This window comes from Cygnus olor, chromosome 12 (genome assembly GCF_009769625.2).
Source record: "Cygnus olor isolate bCygOlo1 chromosome 12, bCygOlo1.pri.v2, whole genome shotgun sequence".
NCBI lineage: Eukaryota > Metazoa > Chordata > Aves > Anseriformes > Anatidae > Cygnus > Cygnus olor.
Window position 1 is genome coordinate 2,688,513 of NC_049180.1, and position 20,912 is coordinate 2,709,424.

The window sequence follows — 20,912 nt, forward strand, 5'->3', positions numbered from 1 at the left end:
CAGGCGCCTTCGTTTCGGCTCGTTAGGAAGCGGCTGCGTGCCAGGTGGCCGTGCCACGGGGAGGGGCGGTGGGGGGGGTGATGGGAGGGAGGGCAGGAGCTGGGGCTCCGATCAATCAATTAATTAATTAATGGAGCGTGTTGTAGGTGCGGCGGCTGTTTAATGAGGGATGATGGAAAATGTGCGGCGGCGCAGCGGGGAGCTGGCTGAAACGTGGCCGGGGGGGGAGAGGCGGTCCTGCTGCCTGTCCCTGCTGGTGGAGGGGCCAAATCCTTCTCGGGTGCTGAATTTGGAAAACTGTACTCCTCCCCCATGGCCAAGGAGGCCACTCCAGCCCGTCCAGCATCCCACGTGGCCCCCGGTGAGCTCAGCATCACGCCTCCATCACCCTGGGTGCTTGTGCCACCGAGACTGTCCTCGTGGGAGCCCGGGGCTTGGCACGTCCCGTCCCCCCCCACCCCGGTGTCCCCCGGCACCCGTCCCGCTGTGCCCCCCCCGGGGCACGTGGAGGGGCCGGGTGCTCGCACTGCTCGCCCAGGCTCTCGCCCAGGCTCTGGCTGCTGCATTCAGCCGGGGCTTCACAAAGCGAGGCAATTAGCATGGAAAATGTATGCAAAGCAGCTGTTCCCCGGGCGAGGGGCGTGCAGCTGGATGCCGGCTCCAGATCGGGAGCAGAGGCGGTGAAAGGAGAGGAAGTATCGCTGCAGCCCGGGGTTAAGAGGCAGAGCAGGAGAACAAAAGCCAAAGCGGGCGCCGAGGGCCTTAACCCCTTCGCTGGCCGACCCCGGGCTCCCCGCGTCCTCCCCATCTGCGATGGGGCCCCATCTCTGCCACCCCCTCCGTGTGGGGTTTTGTCTGCAGCCAGCACCCAGAGGGACCCCGTTGTGGCACCTTCTGGCCACGGGGACCTCCTGGGGTGGCCCTGGGGACCTTCGGTGGTGGCCTCGGGGACTTGTGGTGACGGCCCAGGGGACCTTTGGTGGTGGCATCGCCCACCCTGCCCCACCGAGGTCCCTGCCCAGCCCGGGGGGGCTCAGCGAAGGGCAGCGGGGTGCCCGCAGGAGGGTGCTGGGTGGCTCTGGGTGCGGGTCCGGCCCCGGGGGGGGGACACGCGCTCCTCGCTCACTCAGCCTCCCGCTGCGCTGTGGGTTTTTTTTTTTTATTATTATTATTATTTTATTTTTTTTTTCCGCTCCATTTGCCGGGGGCTGGAGATGCTGCCCGATCGTATTTGGTAATAAATTATTAGTTCCACCGCTTGTGCGCCCAGGAGCTCAAAATAGCTGCTTTTAAGCAGGCGGCTGGTGCAGGTTGAGTTCAATGGCAATCTGCTCTGAAGGGCACTTCACGCTCATTAGGGGCCTTTCAAGGTGCCTCCGCGGTGCTGGCAGGGGGGGGCTTCAGCAAGGTGCTAAACCCGCCAGCGCCACAGTTCCCGGCAGCCACCTCTGCCGGGGGGGGGGGACAGGGACGCAGGGGACAGCAGCTGGGAGCTGGCGGTGGCACCTGGGTACCCCAGGGTTGTCCCTGCAGTGTCCCTCCTGTGCGCCTCACCAGCACCCCAAAATATCCGGGGTGCTCCCCTCCTCCTGCGGCCGCCCGCCATCCACCTGTCCTCGGTGTCACCGCTCCTGCCCCTCTTGGTGGCAGCGAGGTGGCTGGGGGGGGGCTTTTGTAGCGCCGGGACCCTCGTGTGCCCGTCGGGGCGAGGTGGCACAGGGGACACGGGGACGAGCTGGCGGCAGGGTGGGGAAACCGACGGCAAGAGGCGAAGGTGCAGGAGGGGGCGCGCACCGCCGTGCGCCCCATGGGACCGTGATCCCTGCGGTGGCACCGGTGCCACCGGTGTCCCTGCTCCAGCAGCTGCAGCCTGCTGCCTTCTAGTGGCTGCTGACACGGTGCCACCCTGCCCACGCGTGTCCCCTCTGCCCACCGTGTCCCCTCTGCCCACGCGTGCCACCCCTACCCACGCGTGCCACCCCTGCCAACGCGCCCTCAGCCTGGCAGGTGACACCGGTGACCGTCCCCACATGCTGTCAGCGCACGAGCGAGCATCCCGTGTCCCCAGGGAAGGCTCCGGGTTTCGGGGTGCGGGATGGCCGGGGGGCGTCCCGGCCACCTCCCTGCCCCTCCGCCGCCGGCGCCGAGCACCCGCGCGCCCCGTCCCCGCCGCTCCCGCTGCCCGCGGCTGCTGCCACCGCCGTGTTTATTTGTCTCCGGCCCCAGCGGGCAGCCAGACTGGTTCTGCTCCCGCTGCTGGAGGAGCGCCCGGTGCCAAAAAACCCGCCAGCGTCATCGGGAGCAGATGGAGGGAAGATGGCACGCTCCAGCGCGGCGACGCGCGAGCGCCGCGGGAAAGGGGTGCCGGGTCGCGGGGCGCCACCGTGTCCTGGCACGGGGGACAGCGGTGGCCTCGGCCGTCCCCTGCCCCGTGTCCCCACAGTCCCCGTGTCCCCTGATGTCCTCGGGTCGTGGCAGGGAGCCGTGCAAAGGCAGCGAGCGTCCCGGGGGCTGGCACCTCTTCCTGCGCCCCTAAAGGGCTGGGGGCAGCATTGGGGCGCCCTGCCCCGTTTTGGGGTTCGGCCCCGCCCCGGTGATGCGGCTGGCGCCGGTGACGTGCCCCCGGGTCTGGGACCAGTTTTTCAGCACGGGTTTGCCTGCCGGGAAGAGCAGCTGGAGGCAGGGAGGGGAGGGAGGACCGGGAGAGCTGGGCGCGCCGCGGCGCCGGGGGCCCCGGGAAGGGCCCCACCTCGGCGTGGGGTGGGGATAGGGACGGGGATGGGACAGGGACGGGGACAGGGACAGCTCGGCGGCACCCAGAGTCCCAAATCCCTGTGCCGGCCATCTCCCTGCCACGCCGTGCCTCAGTTTCCCCACGCAGGGCGGCTCTCCGGGGGACAGCCCGGGATGGGACACCCGGACAGACGGACGCCACCTCTACTTGGGGGGGGGGCAGGCTGAGCGGGCACTGCTTGCTTGGCCCCAGCCTGGGCGAAAAGGGATTTCATCCCCAGCAGAGCAGGTTCGGAGCCCGGCCGTGGGGCGGGGGTGCAGGATCAGCCAGGGAAAAAAGGCTGGCGAGCTCCCCGTGCGCATCCCGGGGTGCCGGGGCTGGGGGGGGGGGGGTCCCCACGGAGCTGTGGCTGGCGGCTCCCCCCTGCAACCAACCCATCCGGCGATCCCTGGTGCTCCAGGGACGTGCCCCGCTTCACGGGCGAGCGCCGAGCGTGCCGAATTTGGGAGGAGGTGGCTGGGGCCGCGGGGCGCTTGTGGTCCCCGGGGGGGAGGCCACGGGTGGGTGGACGGAGCTTGGCACCGGGCGGGGGGGGGGGGGGAGGGGGGAGATGGCCAAAATTATCCCGCGCCATGGGGCTGTGAGAGAGGGAGCGTGGAGGTGGCAGGGCGGGTCTGGCGGCTGTGAGGAGCCGGGGATGAAAGGGAGGAGTAATCACGGAGCCGCGGGAGGCAGGCGAGCGCTGAGCAGCAAAGCGTCTCCAGCCTGTATCGGGGCCGGGGGGGGGGTGGATCGGGGCGGGTGGGGGGGGGGGTTAATAGATGGCGAGGAGCCCACGGGCTGCTCGGGGGCTGCATCCCCCCGGGGATGATGCTGGGCAATGCACCCAGCACCCGCGCTCCAAGGGTGGGCACCCAAGCTCAACGGAGAGGTGTGTGGGGGGGGGGGGGGGGGGAGTGGGGGTCCGGGTTGGGGGGGTGTGTGGGGGGGGTGCTGCTGCGAAGCCCAGGGGTTTGCTTCCCAGCTGTTCGCGTAATGAATTTACATGAGCCCGTCGTGTCGACAAGGCCGCAGTCAATGGCTGAGAGCCCCGGAGTTAATAAATGCTGGGATAATGAGGGCAGAGGGGAGCGCGCGCCGCCGCGCGGCCGCCTCTCCTGGGGCCTTGGGGGGGCGGGGGGGGGGGGGGACACACAAAGATTAATCAACGCTGAGTGGCGCTCGGCCCCCCCCCCACACCCCCCCCAGCCCTGGCCCCGTGGCCTCCCCTGCTCTGCCCCGGCCACCCTCCCTGCGGCTGGCAGAGGGGACGTTTCGGTGGCCTCGTGGCTGAGGTGGCCGCGTCGGGCTGCGCTGAGCCCCGGGGGCTCACGGGGTCCTTCGGGAGCCCCCCCCCCCCCCGCAGCGGGCACGACCCCTCACTGCCCCCCCCCATCCCGCTTGCCCACCCGGGAGGGGCTAATTTTAGGCCGGCGTTAATGAAGCTGCTCATTTGGAAGTCTATTTTAAGGGCCCTGACATCAGCAGTTGCTGTTTTCGGAGGTGGAGAGCCCTGGAGCACGTGGCTGGGACAGGCACGGCTTGGGGGGGGGGGGCACGGGCACCCGGTGGGGTGTGGGGTGCGCTGCGCCCTGCAGGAACTGGAACCAACCCCCCCCGGCCCTATAGAGCCGCTGTGCTGGGGTGCAGCCACGGGGACCTGGGGGGTGCGATGGTGAGGATTTGGGGGAGGGGGTCAGGGGTCCAGCGGGGGGGTTTTGGGGTGCCCTGGGGGCGCGGTGGTGAAGGCGCGATGGAGGGGGTTTGGGGACGGAGTGGTGGGGATTTGGGGGTAACGGTGGGGATTTGGGGGGGGAGTGGTGGGGATTTGGGGGTGCGGTGATCGGATTTTGGGGTGCGGTGATCGGATTTCGGGGTGCAGGGTGATGATTTGAAGGTGCCCTGGTGGTGACGGGGGGGGCACGACGCTGGCACCCGGGGGGGGGCGCGCAACCGGCGACCGGATGGCGCGGCGGCGGGGATTTGGGTACGGTTGCGACGGGGTCCAGCAGCATTACTTCGCGTTTCGGCAGCACCACGCGAGCCGGGGGGGGGGGGCTGCCTCCCTCCCCAGCAGGGCGCTCACGTCCCCGAGCCCCCACCCCCCCACCGGGGCACCCCTCGCTCCCCGGCGAGGCCCCCCCGCGCCGTTATCCGCGCGGGCACGGGCTGGCGGATCAGCGGGGCCATGTGATGCTGGCGGCAGCTGGTGGCCCGTGTCAGCTTCTTTGCTGCAGGCGAGCAGCCGGGTGCTTTGTTAGATAAGCTGCCGCCCGTGAGCACAACGGGGCGGGGGGGGACGGGGGCTCGCACCCACCCCGTGGGCTTTACCCTATTGCATGAGCCCGGGGGAGGGGGGGGGGGGGGGGGCGCTTTTTTTGGGGTGGGGGGTGAAACGGGGTGCTTGGGGATTTATTGCTTTTCCTGCTTTGGGGTGGGTTGCTTTGTTGCGGGGGGGGGAGGTGGCGTGGGGGGGGGTCCTGGTGCTGTCCCCATCCCGTCCCCGCTGTCCCCCGCGCGCGCTCGGCGGCGCTGAACCGCGCGTCTCTCGTTCGCAGGCATGAGCCATGAGTCGAAGTCGCCTTCCCTAGGAATGCTGTCCACCGCCACCCGCACCACCGCCACGTCAGCCCTCACCCCCCCCTCGCCTCTCAACGGCTCCCTGGTCCCCAATGGCAGCCCTGCAGCCAGCAGCACTTTGTCCGTCCAGGCAGCTCCTTCCTCCAGCTTCGCCGCCGCTCCGCAAGCTCGCCAAGCAAGCCGAGGAGCCCAGAGGTACGGCCGGGATCCTGGGAGGGGATGGGGGGGGGGCGGGGAACGACTGGCGCATCCCATAAACCAGAGCCTTCAGAGCCTTCCTCTGCACGGGAACAAAATTTGGGCCACCCGGGGTGCAGCAGAGCCGCCGCTTCGCCCCAATCCTCCTGCGCCACCGCCGTGTCCCCGTCACCACCCCGCGCCGCCGGCCGCCCCGACCTCCCCTTCCCCTGGCGCTCTCCCGCCATTTCCGGCCTAATGTCTTCTCCTCGGCGCCGTGTCTCGAGGGGGCAGCTTAGAAATTCAATTCAGCGGCGTGATCCAAGCGCCGTATCATTCCGTACCCCGGGAGGACGGCTGGCGAGCGCGCGGGGCGGAGGAGCGTGTCCTCGCCTCCTCCCCTGCTCCCTCCCCGCCGTGCTCCTCCGTGCTGTCCTTTTCCCCGAGGCTCCTCTGATGTGTTCCTTCACCAGCCTGACTTCCCTGCTACATAACAACCCCGGGCACCAGCACGGAGAGGCACGTGTGGAAATGGAGATGCCCGGTGCCGCCTCCGCTCCCCCGTGCCTTAACGGGCGTTTAACGGGCCCCGAGGCAGGGGACGGAGCGGGGAGACGGAGCACGGGGCGAGGATGTCCCCATCCCGTGTCACCCCGCGGCACCCCCAGGGCTCAGCCTCTGTCCCCCCTGCAGGGCTGCAGCTCTCAAGGGGGACACGAGGGGAGTTTTGGAGGTGCCAGGGTACGCGGTGTTTCTCCCCGCTGTTGCCCCCGGTGGGTGGTTACCCAGCCCCTCGGGAGGGCCCCCGACCCTTTACCAGAGCCTTTTTGCAAACACCATTTGCAAGATCCATGAAATGCCACGAAAAAAGCCATAACCCGAAGCCTCGGGCACCGAACGGTCCCAGGAAGCACATGGGGGCATGTTTGCGGCTGGCTCCCCCAAAAAATGCTCCGGTCCCATTAATCCCAGGGTGCCAGGTCGCAGGGGGGCTCAGCTCCCTGCTGCCAGCTCCCCACCTGCGTCCCTCGGGGCGGTTGCATGGCTTCGGTTATTTTTAATTTTGGGTTATTTGGTGATTTCACCTTTTCCTCTCGGCCCCCGGTAGCGCATCCCACACGAGGCAATGTCCGTGAGCTTTGACGTGGGTTTCCCGGAGTTTTCCTGCCTGCTCCCCTCTCCTCGCACCTGCGGTCGCTTTCCCTTTGCATCCTTACCCAAAAACCTGCCCCAAAGCCGGCTCGAGGCGAGGGCCGCGCTCCCTTCGGATTTCCCCTCCCTCCCTCGCCACCTGGGTGCCCAAATCGGCTCATCCCGGGGCTTTCCGTGCGCGTGGGCTGCCGTGTGTGTGCTTGGGGAGCTGTTTCTCTCCGAGCCGTGGATTTTTCCCCCCGGGAAGCTGCTCCTCAGCCCGTTTCCACCCGTGGGGCCGGGAGGTGCACGCGGGGGCCGGGCGCTGCCGTCCTGCTTCCCCCCTGGGCTTTTCTTCCCGGCTGCATGGACACAGGGATCAGCCCCCAGCAGGCGCACGCGGCTCTGCCACGCTCAGGGCACGCGTAGGGATGTGCTCCATCCCAAACAAGTCTCGCTGTGCGAGGGGACCTGGACGGGGCCTCCAGAGCATCCCTCATCACCACGGGGCCGGGCACGTTGGTCCCCATCAGAGGGTGCAAAGCACAAAGGAACCCCAAAGCCACAGGGGCCGGTTGGGCCGTCCTGGCTCGCTCCCTGCCCAGGTCTGCCTGCAGGGTATTTTTTTTTTCCCCCTTCTTTCTTCCCCCCCCCTCCTTCAGGGTCTCAGCTGTTAATTACATTTGCCTGTCAGCCCCGGCTGCTAATCTGCTATCGCCGAGCGGAAAGCGGGAGGTCAGAAAACAAAGGTGACACCATCACACTGTGCCTCTTGTCATCTCCAATCCAGATTAGTTTCATTGACTAATCCTGGCTGAATACCGCCAGTTAATTATAACGATCACAAGCCCTCCCGTTTAAAGCCACACAGCGAGAATTAAGGTTCTGAAGTAAGACTTTAGCTTCATTAATTGCCGGGCTCATTGTGATGGTATTGATTGTTAACGCTATCGCGTGGTGAGTAATGGCTTCCCAGCTCAGAGGGGATTAGGCTGCTAATTGTTGTTGGCCTTGCGCTGACAAGATAGACTTCAGTGGGTGTCAAATCCGTATCGGCTGCCTCCTTTGTCGCGGGCAGCCTTTCTCCCCGAGCCTCGCCGCTCTCCAAATGAAAGCGATTCGGAGCGACTCGGGAATAATTAATAAGGCGGCGTGGCCAGCGGCATGCTGCTCCGCTCGTCCCGCCCCGGCGCCGCTCCCCTGCTCCGCCGAGCGGCCTCCGGGGGGGCTCGGGGCGATCCTGCCCATCCTGCCTCCCCTGCGCCCGGCCCGTCCTGGTGCTGGGCTTCGAGGTGCTGAGGGCGCCGGGCGCTTGGAGGGGGGAAAGGAGCTGTCTTGTGTATTCGGGGGCCAGCCGGTGTGCTGGCGGGCGAGGAGCCAGCTTGCACACCTGCGGGGCGAGCAGCCAGCTTGCACGCTCAGGGGAGCCGACGTGCGTGATTGCAGGGCACGGAGCCATCTTACATGCTGCCTGGGCACCGAGCCGGCGTGCGCGCTCAGGGGAGCTGGCGTGTGTGCTCAGGGAGCTGACTTGTGCACTTACAGGGCAAGGGGGTGGCTTGCACGCTGCAGGGAGCCGGATTGCACGCTCACGGGGCGAGGACTTGGCCTGCAGGGAGCCGGATTGCACGCTCACGGGGCGAGGACTTGGCCTGCAGGGAGCCGGATTGCACGCTTGCAGCGCAAGGGGCCAGTTGCCTGCACAAGGGGACCGCCTCTCCAAGCTTGCAGGGCTACGAGGCGCCTTGCACGCTCAGGAGAGCAAGCTTGCACACTCGAGGCAGCCGGCTTGCACACATCCATCCGTGCCAAGCTCCGCGCCAGGCTGGGCGGGATTGTCACCTCCCCGCTGGCGTCCTGCGCCGGCGGCTTTGGCCACCCTGGGCGGGCAGCGGCCGGTCCCTGGTTTTGTAAACCCCAAACCACATTTTGGCCCCAATTCTCGGCCGGGGGGGGGCCACCGCCAGCCTCCTGCAGCTGGGCCTGGTCCGGCTCGGGGGTGGGGGTTCTGTGCCGGGGGGGTTGCAGCGGAGCACAGGGCGGCTCGCCGCCCTAGTTAGCGTGGGATTGGCATTGCTGCCAGCTCGGCGTTCCTCCCCGCGCCGCGCTCTCCGCTTTAATTCCCTTTATTCTCCGCTTTAATTTTAAAAAGGGGTTCATTTCTCCCTCGCACGTACCGCCAGCGTCCCCGGGGTGGGAGTGATTTCAGATACGGACGTCTCATGCAAATAAAGCCCAGGCCTTGCCGAGGGTTACGGGGAGCGACTCGTTCGTCCTCCTGCCGGCGCCTCGCAGCTTCCCCGGCTCGCGCTCAGCACCTTTGGGCTGGCACCGCCTCGGTGTCGGCGCACGGCCCCGGCAGGATGCTCGCCCTTGCCCCCGGGGGCTGGGCTGGATTCCCCGGCGTAATTAGCCGGGTTTCACCTTACCTTTCCCGGGCCTGGTAGGGCGGCTGTTTGCAGCCGGGTTGCCAGAGCGATGGGAATGAAACCCTACGGAAAAGCCGGGCACCCCCTGCTGCCACCAGAGCGTGGGCGCTGCCAGGGGGGTCCCCAGGGCGAATGGCTGGGGGTGGCCTCCCCTCCTGCCCCCTCGCCCTCCGGATGGGGAAGGCGGTTTCGCTGCCTAACTTTCTGCCTTTTTCCCCTTTTTTTCCCCGTTCCCCAGGGTCCTCGATAAGCAGCGAGTCGTCCCCGGTCTCGTCGCCGGCCACCAACCACAGCTCGCCCGCCAGCACGCCCAAGCGCGGCCCCATGGGCCCCATCATCGTGCCCCCGGGGGGGCACAGCGTGCCCAGCACGCCCCCGTCGTCACCATCCCCCACCAAGACGGTCAACGGGGTCTGGAGGAGCGAGGGCAGACAGGTACGGCCGGGCTGGGCGCACGGGGGGGTGCCCGTCCCCAAAAAACACGGGGGCGGCGGTGGCACGAGGCATGGGGTTCCCATCTCCATCCTCGCCACGGTGCCACCGGGGCTGTCCCTCTTTTGTCCCCTCTTCCCCCCCCGCCACGTCCCCAGGCTGCCAGCAGGAGAGGAAGGCAGCAGAGGCGGAGGGGAAGGAGCTGGGGGCTGGGGGGGGGGGAACGACGATGATGGGGACGCGCCGGCTAATTAAGAAGCATCGTTAGTGGTTCTCTCCTCTCCTCTCGCATGTTACGAGCAGATTCCCGGGGGGATTATGCCACTTGGAAAGACTAATTAAACCACAAAGGGGAGGCGACGGGAGGGGACGGGGAGATGCCAAAGGCAGGGAGGGGGGGGAAGGAACAAAACGAAATCCCCGGGCGCTCGAAGGGGGCGGGGTGCCCGGGTGCTGCCCGCCCCGCCGTGCCCCGCCTTCCCCGCGTCCCCTCGGCCTCCTCTTCCCAAGTGACCCCGGAGGAATATAGGTTAACCGAGCGTGCTTTATTGTCTGGCAGAGCCGCGCTCGCAGCGTGACGCCCCGAGACGGGGGGGAGGTAATTAGAGCGGAGCCTGGCGCGCACAATGGGCCCTGATGCGCTCGGCGGGGGCCGCCGGGGGGGCGCCCTTTGTGCCCGCTGCGGTCACCTTGGGACCGTCCCGACGGGGGGGGGCCGCATGGGGATGCGCTGGGGCTCCTCTGGGAGGAGATGAGATGAGGAAGAGTCTGGTTCCCGCTGCTCCCGGCTTGTCCCCAAATCCCAGCTCGCAGACCCGCCAAGGGTCCCCCCGGCCTCGCCGGGGGTCCCCCCCCCCGAGCTGGGGCGGTGCGAGCATCCTTCATCCCAGGAGGAAAAATTGGGTGCCTGCCAAAAGTGGCTGATGCTGGGCGGTGGGATGGGGTGCTGATGCAATCCCCTCCGCGGGGCTGGCCTGGCCACCCTGCGTTTTATGGCCGCTGGATTTACACCGGCTGGTGCCGCTTCGTGCGCCGTGGTGTGCCTGCAATCCGCCCGGGTGATGGAGAGCTCGGGAGAACAAAGCTGCCTGCAGATCTCCCAGCGGGTACGATGTGTACTGCCACCAGCCCGTCCCCAGCACCAGCGCACTTTCTCCAGCTGCGTTGCCCCTGACGTAGCACCCCCCCGGCCCCAGCCCATCCCATAACAGCACGATGCTCCCGTGGGTGCTCCCTGAGGACCTTGGCACCAGCCCGCCGGCGGGACCCCATCCCCTGCGGGGTCCCCGCCGTCCCCTAATGCTCTTCTCCCCCTTTCCCTTCCAGCAAGAAGCGGGGTCGGTCGCGAGCAGCAGCAGCAGAGCAGTCCGCGAGCGCCTCATCTCCGAGCCCCCCCTGGCGCAGGAAGAAGGCCGGGGGCCCATCGGTCCTCCCCTCGCAACCTCCTGGGGACGCCGTACTCCTTCGGGCTTCCCCCCAGCTCCGTGGTCCAGGACTCCCGCTTCCCACCGCTCAAGTGAGTCCGCGGGCGATGGGATGGGCAGGGATGCGGGATGCCCCCCGGGTTGGGGAGGCGGGGGGGGGGGAACATCTCCCTGCTCCTCACCGTCCCTGTTCTCCCCGGCAGCCTGCAGCGCCCCGTCCACCACGTGGTGCCCCCCAGCGCCGTCACCGAGGACTACCTGCGCAGCTTTCGGCCCTACCACAACCGCCGAGGACCTCCGCATGTCCTCCCTGCCGCCCCTCGGCCTCGACCCGGCCACGGCGGCCGCCTACTACCACCCCAGCTACCTGACCCACCACCCTTCCCGCACCCTGCCTTCAGGGTGGGCATCGCCCCGTCCTTGCCGATCGGGGGTGCAGGTGCTGGGAGAACCGGGGGAAGGACGAGCACTGGTGTCCCAAATGCCTTGGACACCCCACCCCCCCCCCCACTTTCCGTGCCCCTCACCTGGCGTAAAGCTCCTGTGCCATGAGCTGCAACCCTCCAGGACGGCTTTTCTCCCCGTTACGGACATTTTGGGGTTCTGCACCCCGCTGAGCATCCCTTTCCCCCCCCCCCCTTCCCCCCCCCCCCCCCCGCAGGATGGACGACTCGTACTGCCTGTCGGCGCTGCGCTCCCCCTTCTACCCGCTGCCGGCGCCGGGCTCGCTGCCCCCCTGCACCCGTCGGCCATGCACCTGCCACCTCTCGGGCGTGCGGCTACCCCGCCGAGCTGTCGCACTCCTCGCTCTCGGCGCTGCAGTCGGAGCGCATTCTCCAGCCTCGCCCCGAGAGGTGAGCGCCCACGGGGGCGGCACGCCGCGGCTGCGGGGCTGGGAGGGAGCCCCCCCGGGGGGATGCTAACAGGCACCCACGCTGGGGGGGGGGCCTTTTTTTTTTTTTTTTTTTTTTTTTTTTTGGCTCTTCTCCGCAGGCTGCAAATGGACGAGGAGCTGCGGCAGAGGGAGCGGGAGCGCAGGAGGGAGAGGAGAAGGAGCGGGAGCGGGAAGCGACCGGGAGCCCCGGGAGCGGGAGGAAGGAGCTGCGAACGGGAGCGGGAGCGGCGAGAAGGAGCTGGAAGAGGGAGCCGCGAGAAGGAGCGGGAGCGGGAGCCTGGAGAGCAGAGGGAGCGCGCCCGCGAGAAGGAGCTGAGCATGGTGAAAGCCATGGAGGGCCCCTTCCTGCCCATGGCCGGCTGCACGGGCTGCGGTGCCACCCGGCCAGAGGAGCGGGGCAAGCCGTCGGAGCCGCTGCGCCCGTCAGAGCAGGTAACTCCCCGCGGGTGGCGGCGGGGCCGGGGCGAGCCCGTCGCCTCGGCCCCTTTCCCTCTCCAGATGGCAAAGCCGAGGGGGTCGGGGGACTGTCTGAGTGGCGGGGGCCAGCTCGGGCTGCAGCCTGGCTGTGCCGGCTGCCAGCTCGCCGTGCCAAAAGCCCCAGCTGCCAGCTGCGCGCTCAGCGGGGCCGCTCCGGAGCGCCGGGGCTGTTGGAGAGGCGCCGCGGTGTTTGTGCCGGCTTGACTTCACCCGGCACGCCAAGCAGCTGGGCTGGCAGCGGGCGGGGCAGCCCCCCGCGCGACGCTGGGGGGAGCGGGGGCTTCGTGCTGGCAGCCCCCGTTACCTTACACCTGCAGGGCTGCTCCCCGAAAAGCCAGGCGGGGTTTGGCGTGCGCCCTCCCGACGCTCCGGCTCCCCTTTGTGCCCCCCCCAGAGAAACTCAAGGACTCGGTGCTGCCCACGCCGAAGCCCATCCAGCACCCGCTGCACCAGCCGCCGGCCTCGCACCACCCCGTGCCCAGCCTCATCCCCAACCACAACGTGTTCCCCCCTGCCCGGCAGCAGCGCGGCCACGGCGCTGCTCATCCACCGCACCAACGAGGAGGAGAAGTGGCTGGCGCGGCAGCGCCGGCTGCGCCAGGAGAAGGAGGACCGCCAGTCCCAGGTCTCCGAGTTTCGGCAGCAGGTGCTGGAGCAGCACCTCGACATGGGGCGCACCCCGAGCCAGCCCGAGCCCGAGCACCGCCGGAGAACCCCAGGTAGGGCTCCTGCTCTAAACCCTGCCCAGAGCACGGTCTCCAAATTAATTTCAACCCTTTCCGAGGATGGAGGTCGCCCCTTTCTGCGATCCCTGCTCCCGTTTTTCATCTTCCCTGACGTACAGCGGGGGTTTTCCCGTACTGCAGCCGTTCCTGCTGCCGGTCCCCGTGGCTGCGCGCCCCCCAGGAGCTGGCTCAGGCTCCCATTAGCTAGCTGGAACCCCACCTCTCTCCCACCCGCCGGGCGGGCAGAAGCGGTGTCCTTTTGCCCGTGTGCCAGCAGGTCCCCGCCGCGCGGTGCCAGCCGGGCCGGCTGCGCTGGCAGCTCCGGCCATCGCCGGTGCCCGACATCTGCGCGGCGGCAGGCGGCGAGCCCGGGAGGTGGCCGGGGGCCAGCGGCGAGCGGCCAGGTGCTGCCGAGGCGGCGGCACCGCTAATTGCAGCTCGCCCCCTAGCACAGCCCTCGCCCCAAAGCTGCTCCCCCCGCAGCGTGCCGAGGCGAGGGGGGCGCCCCGTGCCACCCCCCCACCCCCCCCCCGGCTCGATGAGGGTTTTCCTCGCTCGGATTGCTGAGCGCTCCGGCACTGCAGGCTCCTCCGGGCGGCTGTTGCTGCTGGCTTCCATTGTTATTTTTGGGTATCAAGGGGATTAGCGCAGCTAATCGAGTATAACAAGGAGCGGATTGCGGGCTGCATAATGGCAAGTGCCTGCTGCAGCCGCCCGCCCGAGCCGCGCGTCCCTCTCCGAAGGGGGGAGGAGAGAGCAAGGTCACCCTGAGCACGGCAGCACGTGGAGGCGGGCGGCCCCATCCCTATCCCCGTTGCTTTTTCCCATCCCTGTCCCCATCCCCGTTGCTATTCCCATCCCCCGTCCCCATCCCCGTTGCTTTTCCCATCCCCGTCCCATCCCCTTTGCTATTCCCATCCCTGTCCCATCCCATTGCTATTCCCATCCCTGTCCCCATCCCCATTCCCTGTCCCTATCCCCGTTCCCTGTCCCCATCCCCATCCCCCATTGCTCTTCCCATCCCTGTCCCCAGACCAGCACCCCGCACAGCCCCACCGGGGGCTGCCCGTGCCCCCACAACCAGTCCATACACCACCAGACAGCCCGGCGGGGGAGGGGCAGGGACCGATTTTGGCCAGGGCAGGGGATGCTTTTGGTCGGAGGAGACGGGTCCCGTGCGCCGCGGGTGCCTCGTGCCGGGGCTCGGTGGAGCTGTGCCACGGCTGGCGGTGCTGAGCCGCGCGCTGCTGCGCTGCGCAGAGGGCCAGGGCGCTCGAGCGGAAAAGCGTTAAGCGCCCGGCTCCGGCGCATGAAATATTTATCCTGCTAACAGGTCTGCTCCTTCCCGGCGTGTTTAGGGGAGGTTTTACCGGCGTGTCCCTCTTTATGCGGCCAGAGCAGGGTGGTGGGGGGTGCCTGTGCTGTCCCAGCCCCGTGGTGGGGTCCAGCCTGGGGTGCCCTGCCCTGCGCCCCAGTGCACCGACCCGGCTGTGGGAGCTGTGCTGGGGGCGAGGGACGTGGGCAGCCCCCGTGTGTCAGCTGCGGGGACAGGGTCCCCGGGGGGAACAGCCCGAGCCTTCCCCTTGTCCCTCTGGGCTGTGGCGCAGGAAGGGCTGAGCATGGCGGTGCCGTGGTGCTCCCTACCTCTGCAGTCGGTCCCGCAGCCCCACGTGCACCAAACCCCATTCCCAAACCCATCTGGGTCAGCCTAACTGGTGCATTTCTACCCCAGAATCCGGTTGCAGACAGGGTTTGGTTTTTTTCTGGGTGCAGCATCCCACTCCTCACCTCCCCATCCCTCTCCTCACCTCCCCATCCCTCTCCTCACCTCTCCGTCCCTCTCCTCTCCCCGCAGGTCAGGACCAAGCCGCCACGAGCCGAGCATCCGGGAGCCGGGGCAGCACTTCGGCGGCCCACCGCCGCTCATCTCCCCCAAGCCCCAGCACCACCCCATCACCACGTCCCTCTGGAACCCCGTCTCCCTGATGGAGAGCCCCCCCGACCCTCCCCGGCGCCTCCCCGAGCCCCACGCCCTCCACGGCCACCCGGCCCCCTCGAGCCCAGCCGCCAGGGCATCCCACTGGTGAAGGTGGAGCGGGTCTTCTGCCCCGAGAAGCTGGAGGACGGGGCGAGGAAAAGGGACGCGCTGGAGAAATACCCCCCGCCGCGGGAGCCCGGGCGCCCCCGAGCACGGGGGCTTCGCCCACGCGCCCTTCCTGGCCGAGCTGGAGAAATCCACGCAGAGCATCCTCAGCCAGCAGAGACCCCCGTTAGCCCCAGCCGCCCCCTTCGGCGAGGCCGCCAAGCCCAGCTCGCCCTACAGAGCCCCCCCGCCCCGCGCCCAGGACCCCATGTACATCTACGACGAGTTCGTGCAGCAGCACCGCAGGCTGGTCAGCAAGCTCGACCTGGAGGAGCGCCGGCGGAGGGAGGCCCGTGAGAAAGGTGAGGTGGGGGCTTGCAGTGCGCTGCGACCCCCACCCCTGGGGGCACAGGGGCCCCACCGTGGGGGCGGCCAGGGGGTCCCCCGGGATGCCGGCAGCCCAGCACGGCGGCGTGCGGTGCGACGGCTCCTGAAAGCCCCAAATCAGAGCGGCTCGGTAAATCCTCCGCTGGAGACGTGGGCCGATTAATAAATGATGAACCGAGGCTAATAAGCTGCTTTAAATATTAATAGGGCTGGGTGAGCGGGCAGGAGGCGTCGGAGCCCGGTGTGGGGCAGGCGTTGCCGTGCCCGCTCCGGCGGGGATGGGGCAGCTTCCTGGGGTCCCAGCGTGCCCCCCAGGGCTGACGCCAGCCTCTCCTCCCCCCCCCCCCAGAGTTACTACTACGACCTGGATACTCCTGCGACGACAGCGACGAGGAGGAGGTGCGGGCCATCTCCGGTGCGTGGCCGAGCAGCCCCCGCTGAAGCTGGACACGTCCTCCGAGGTACGGCCACGGCACTCCATGGTCTGTGTCCTCCGTCCCTGGGGGCAGCTGCATCGCCCTGATGGGTGGGATGGGGATGGGGTGGGGATGGGGTGGGATGGGGATGGGGATGGTTAGGGGATGGGGAATGGGGTGGGGATGGGGATGGGGATGGATGGAGGGGATGAGGATGGGGATGGGATGGGATGGGGACGGGGACGGGGACGGGGAGGGGACGGGGATGGGGATGGGGATGGGGATGGGGATGGGATGGGATGGGGATGGGATGGGGATGGGGACGGGGACGGGGACGGGGACGGGGATGGGGATTGGGATGGGGATGGGATTGGGATGGGATGGGGATGGGATGGGGATGGGGACGGGGACGGGAAAGGGGGATGGGGATGGGGAGGGATGGGGATGGATGGGGATGGGGACGGGGCGGGGACGGGGACGGGGACGGGGACGGGGATGGGATGGGGATGGGGACGGGGACGGGGACGGGGACGGGGACGGGGACGGGGATGGGATGGGGATGGGATGGGGATGGGGACGGGGACGGGGACGGGGACGGGGACGGGGACGGGGACGGGGATGGGGAGGGGATGGGGATGGGGATGGGATGGGGATGGGATGGGGATGGGGATGGGACGGGGACGGGGACGGGGGACGGGGACGGGGATGGGGGATGGGGATGGGGATGGGGATGGGGATGGGGATGGGATGGGATGGGGATGGGGATGGGATGGGGATGGGAGGGGGGATGGGGATTGGGATGGGGATGGGGGATGGGATGGGATGGGATGGGATGGGATGGGGATGGGATGGGATGGGATGGGATGGGGATTGGGATGGTATGGGGATGGGATGGGGACTGGGATGGGAATCGGATGAGGGTGGGGATGGGATAGGGATGGGGTTGGGGTTGGGATGGGGATGGGAATGGGATGGGGATGGGGACTGGGATGGGGACCGGGATGGGGACGGTGCTGTGCCAGCCTGGAGGTAACCCTGCTCTGCTGTCCCCTGGCGCCCCAGAAGCTGGAGTTCCTGCAGCTCTTCGGCCTCACCACGCAGCAGCAGAAGGAGGAGTTGCTGAGCCAGAAGCGGCGCAAGCGCCGGCGGATGCTGCGGGAGAGGAGCCCCTCGCCGCCGACGGTGCAGAACAAGCGCCGCACGCCCTCCCCGCGCCTCCCGCTCTCCACCCGCTACAGCCCCGACGAGATGAACAACAGCCCCAACTTCGAGGAGAAGAAGCGGTTGCCTCACCATCTTCAACCTCACGCACATCAGCGCCGACAAGAGGAAAGGTAACAGCCGTGCCCCGCGCCGAGCTCGGCGGGTCCCCTCTCCTCCTGCCGCGGGGGTGCCACGTCGCCCCCAACGGGGGCCGGGAGCTTGCCCCGCTGAGCAGAGGCTACACTAAACCTCAGCTTCCCATGCGGCAGACAAGGAGAAGCTGGTGGAAATGCTGCAGCCATGAAGCAGAAGACCACGGCCGGGCGCCGTGGTGGTGAAGAGCTCGCCGCGGGACAGCCCCAGCGGCCCCGCCGCCGGTGAGCCTCCCTTCCCCCTTCCTCGTGGCCGGCCGGGAGCATCCCTGCGTTGACATCAGGGGTGCAGGGCCATGGGTTTCCAACCCCGTTCCTCCTCCCGCAGAGCCGCCGGTGCAGCCGCTGCTGCTGGACCCGGATAAGCCCGTGGGCATCGCCGGCGCCGTGCCCGACGCGCAGAAAGCCAGCAGAGCCGGGGCGCTTGGAGCAGCTGCGAGCCCCGGAGCTCCCCAGGGCTAAGGAGCTGCCGCCGTGGCCACCGAGAAGCCCCGGCTGAGCGACGGGCACGCCGGGAAGAAGGCGCTGAGCATCCTCAGCTACGTCCGGGGCCCCCTGCCCAAGGACATCCGGTGCCGCTGTCCCACAGCGTGAACGGCAAGGAGCAAGCCCTGGGAGCCCTTCATCGCCGAGGAGTTCGCCCACCAGTTCCACGAGTCGGTGCTGCAGTCCACCCAGAAGGCGCTGCAGAAGCACAAAGGTGCGGCGGTGGGCGCGGGGAGCGGGCGTCCCGGTGGGGGACACGGGCAGGAGACCCCCCCCCGAGACACCCCCCCCCTCCCCCCCCGACACCTCCCCAAGGGGTTGGCACCACCGAGGGTGCATCCTTGCGGGCTAATCCGCCCGTAACCCCCATTCCTGGAGCATCCCGGTGAATTGCCATGGGATGGCACGGCTCCTGTGGTTATAGGGGAAGGTAAAAGGGCTGGGAAAGCACGCCCGGTTTGCCACCAACCCCGTGAATTGCAGCGCACAGGAGTGAGGCAAATAAAGGGGCGCAGGCGCTGGCGGGCGGGGGCTGACGCTCGGTGCCCGCAGGGGGGACGGCGGCGCTGACGGCGGAGCAGAACCACAAGCTGGACGCCTCCATCACTACAACATCCCGAGCTGCAGGCTTCCAGCCGCCTGGCCCCGCACAACGGCACGGCCGAGGGGCCCCTGCCCCACCGGGCGCTCAGCCCCGCCGCCGCCCCGGGACTCGGCCTCCGAGGAGGAGGAGGAGGAGGAAGAGGAGGAGGAGGAAGGAGGAGGTAGTGCCCCAGGCCCAAGTGGCAAGGGATCGAGGCAATTTTGAGGCTTACCAGGAACATATAGAAGGTACGGTATAGAAGGCGTAGAATTTTGCTGCTTTACGAAATAGACAGGGGGTGGGGATGGGGGTAATGGGGACACGTCGCCGTGCGCGGACCCGGAGAACCCATCCTGGCTTCCTGGCCAGCTTTGTCCCCGGGCACGGCACCAGACCTCGTTTCCCTGCCCGGTTTAGGGAGAAACGTGCTGGCGTGGGGGGCTGGAGGAGGCTGTGTCCTCCCCGGGAGGACCGGGTGGCGGCAGGGGGCTGGGGGTTTTGGGGGTGCTCAGCCCGTCCCCGTGCCTTGCAGAACAAAACCTGGAGCGCCAAGTGCTGCAGACGCAGTGCCGGCGGCTGGAGGGCCAGCACTACAGCCTGAGCCTGACGGCCGAGCAGCTCTCGCCAGCATGGCGGTGAGTGGGGGGCACCTGGCCCCTGCCACGCGCCCGTCCTCCTGCGATGTCCCCGTCCTTCCGGGCAGCCAGCCTCTGCGGGTGCCCCCAGCCTCTGCGGACCCCGTCCTCCTTTGGTGCCCCATCCCCCTGCAGTGCCCCCATCCTCCGTGGAGGCACCCATCCTCCTGCGACGTCCCCGTTCCCTGCAGCGCCTCCATCTTGCTATGGTGCCCCCATCCTCCCTTGGTTTCCTCATCTCCTTTGGTGCCCCCATCCCCCTTTGGTGCCCCCATCCCCCTTTGGTGCCCCCATCCTCCTTTGGTGCCCCCATCCTCCTGCAGGACCCCATCCTCCTGCAGGACCCCATCCTCCTTTGGTGACCCCCCATCCTCCTGCAGTGCCCCTATCCTTCTGTGGTGCCCCCCCAGCCTCCAGTTCCCCGTCCTCCTTTGGTGCCCCCGTCCTCCTGCAACGCCCCGTTCTGCAGCGCCCCATCCCCCTTTGGTGCCCCCATCCTCCTTTGGTGCCCCCATCCCCCTTTGGTGCCCCCATCCTCCTTTGGTGCCCCCATCCTCCTGCAGGACCCCATCCCCCTTTGGTGCCCCCATCCTCCTGCAGTGCCCCTATCCTTCTGTGGTGCCCCCCCAGCCTCCAGTTCCCCATCCTCCTTTGGTGCCCCCATCCCCCTTTGGTGCCCCCATCCCCCTTTGGTGCCCCCATCCCCCCTTTGGTGCCCCCACCCATGCCCACCACCCCTCACCCCCCCCCCCCCCCCCCCCCCCATGGGGCACCCAGACGAGCCCCTCTCCCCGGGACAGAGCCCGTCCCCACACCACAACCCAGAGGCTGCCCGTGCGCCCCCCCCAACCCCAACCGTGCCCTGTCCCCGCAGGAACCTGCGGACCCAGAAGCAGAAGATGGTCTCGGAGCTGCGAGCGGCTGCAAGCCGAGCTGGATCACCTGCGGAAGTGCCTTGCCTTGCCCGCGATGCAGTGGTCTCGGGTTATTTCAAGGGGTACCCCAGGTGACGCTCCTTGGGCTCGGCCCGAACACATAGTCTAGAAATAATAATCTATTTTATTACCTTGAATATTTAATATTTTTCACTGGGAGGTTTGAAGCTAAAAAAAAAAAAAAAAATAAATAAATAAAAAAATAAAAAAAAAAAATTAAAAAAAAAATAAAATTAAAATTAAAAAAAAATAATAATAATAATTTAAAACGGAGAATGTGCCATGCATGAAGCAAAAGGAAGGCGGGAGCCGGGCGCTGACCCCTGTCCCCGTCCCCGGGGCAGGGCGCTGCGACCCCCCCACCCCCCACCCCCCAACACTTTATATAGCTCTTTTTTTTTTTTTTTTAATGAAAAAAAAAAAATCCGATTAAAAAACTCCACCGACAACACTAAAGCCGGAGGAGCCCCGCGGGGCGGTGGCGGGGCGGCCGCCGAGCGTGTCCCCCCCCCCCCGTTCCCCCCCCCCCCCATCTCCACCCCAAATGTCCCCCCCATCACCGCGGGGCTTTCCACTGGAAAATGCACTTGGCTCTAAAATAAAGTCCATGAACTCCTGGAGGTACCTTCTTGTTCCTCTGCGGCAGGCGGGGGGGGGGCTCCGACACGGGGGGTTGGGTTGGGTTGGGTTTCTTTTTTTTTTTTCGCAATTCGAGTCAAAAAAAAAAAAAAAAAAGGTGCTTCAGCCTTGTACTGTGTGTATATATTAAAAAAGACAAAGTTTGTATGTTTTTATTACTTTAATTATTGCTATAAAAAGCTTGCCTTTTTTTTTTTTTTTTTAATGTTTCTGCTTTTTTGGTTTTGCCCTTTTTGTCCCCCCCCGTCCTCCCACCCCTTTTTCTTTCTCTTTTTGGCACAGGGGATCTGCTTTTAGCGCTGGCACTGCTGCTGGTCAGGACAGAAAAGCTACTGAAGTGTTTTAAAAGC

At 67.2% G+C, this 20,912-nt stretch overlaps 1 protein-coding gene across 1 annotated transcript; it reads left to right on the top strand.

Moving 5' to 3' along the window:
- Positions 1 to 9,328: 9,328 nt before the first annotated feature.
- On the top strand, positions 9,329 to 20,350 carry GSE1 (Gse1 coiled-coil protein). Its single transcript, XM_040570819.1, is given in 33 exon segments — positions 9,329 to 9,525; positions 10,849 to 10,944; positions 10,947 to 11,038; positions 11,150 to 11,228; positions 11,230 to 11,314; positions 11,317 to 11,362; positions 11,608 to 11,725; positions 11,727 to 11,800; positions 11,940 to 12,273; positions 12,715 to 12,825; positions 12,827 to 13,037; positions 14,904 to 15,092; positions 15,095 to 15,216; positions 15,218 to 15,493; positions 15,863 to 15,881; positions 15,884 to 15,916; positions 15,919 to 15,974; positions 16,992 to 17,216; positions 17,218 to 17,263; positions 17,402 to 17,509; positions 17,613 to 17,692; positions 17,694 to 17,757; positions 17,760 to 17,849; positions 17,852 to 17,886; positions 17,888 to 17,984; positions 18,323 to 18,370; positions 18,373 to 18,527; positions 18,530 to 18,569; positions 18,572 to 18,601; positions 18,886 to 18,988; positions 19,863 to 19,902; positions 19,904 to 19,964; positions 19,967 to 20,350. Coding segments are annotated over 33 exon segments (3,306 nt in total). The 5' UTR covers positions 9,329 to 9,414; the 3' UTR covers positions 19,999 to 20,350.
- The last annotated feature ends 562 nt before the right edge of the window (positions 20,351 to 20,912 follow it).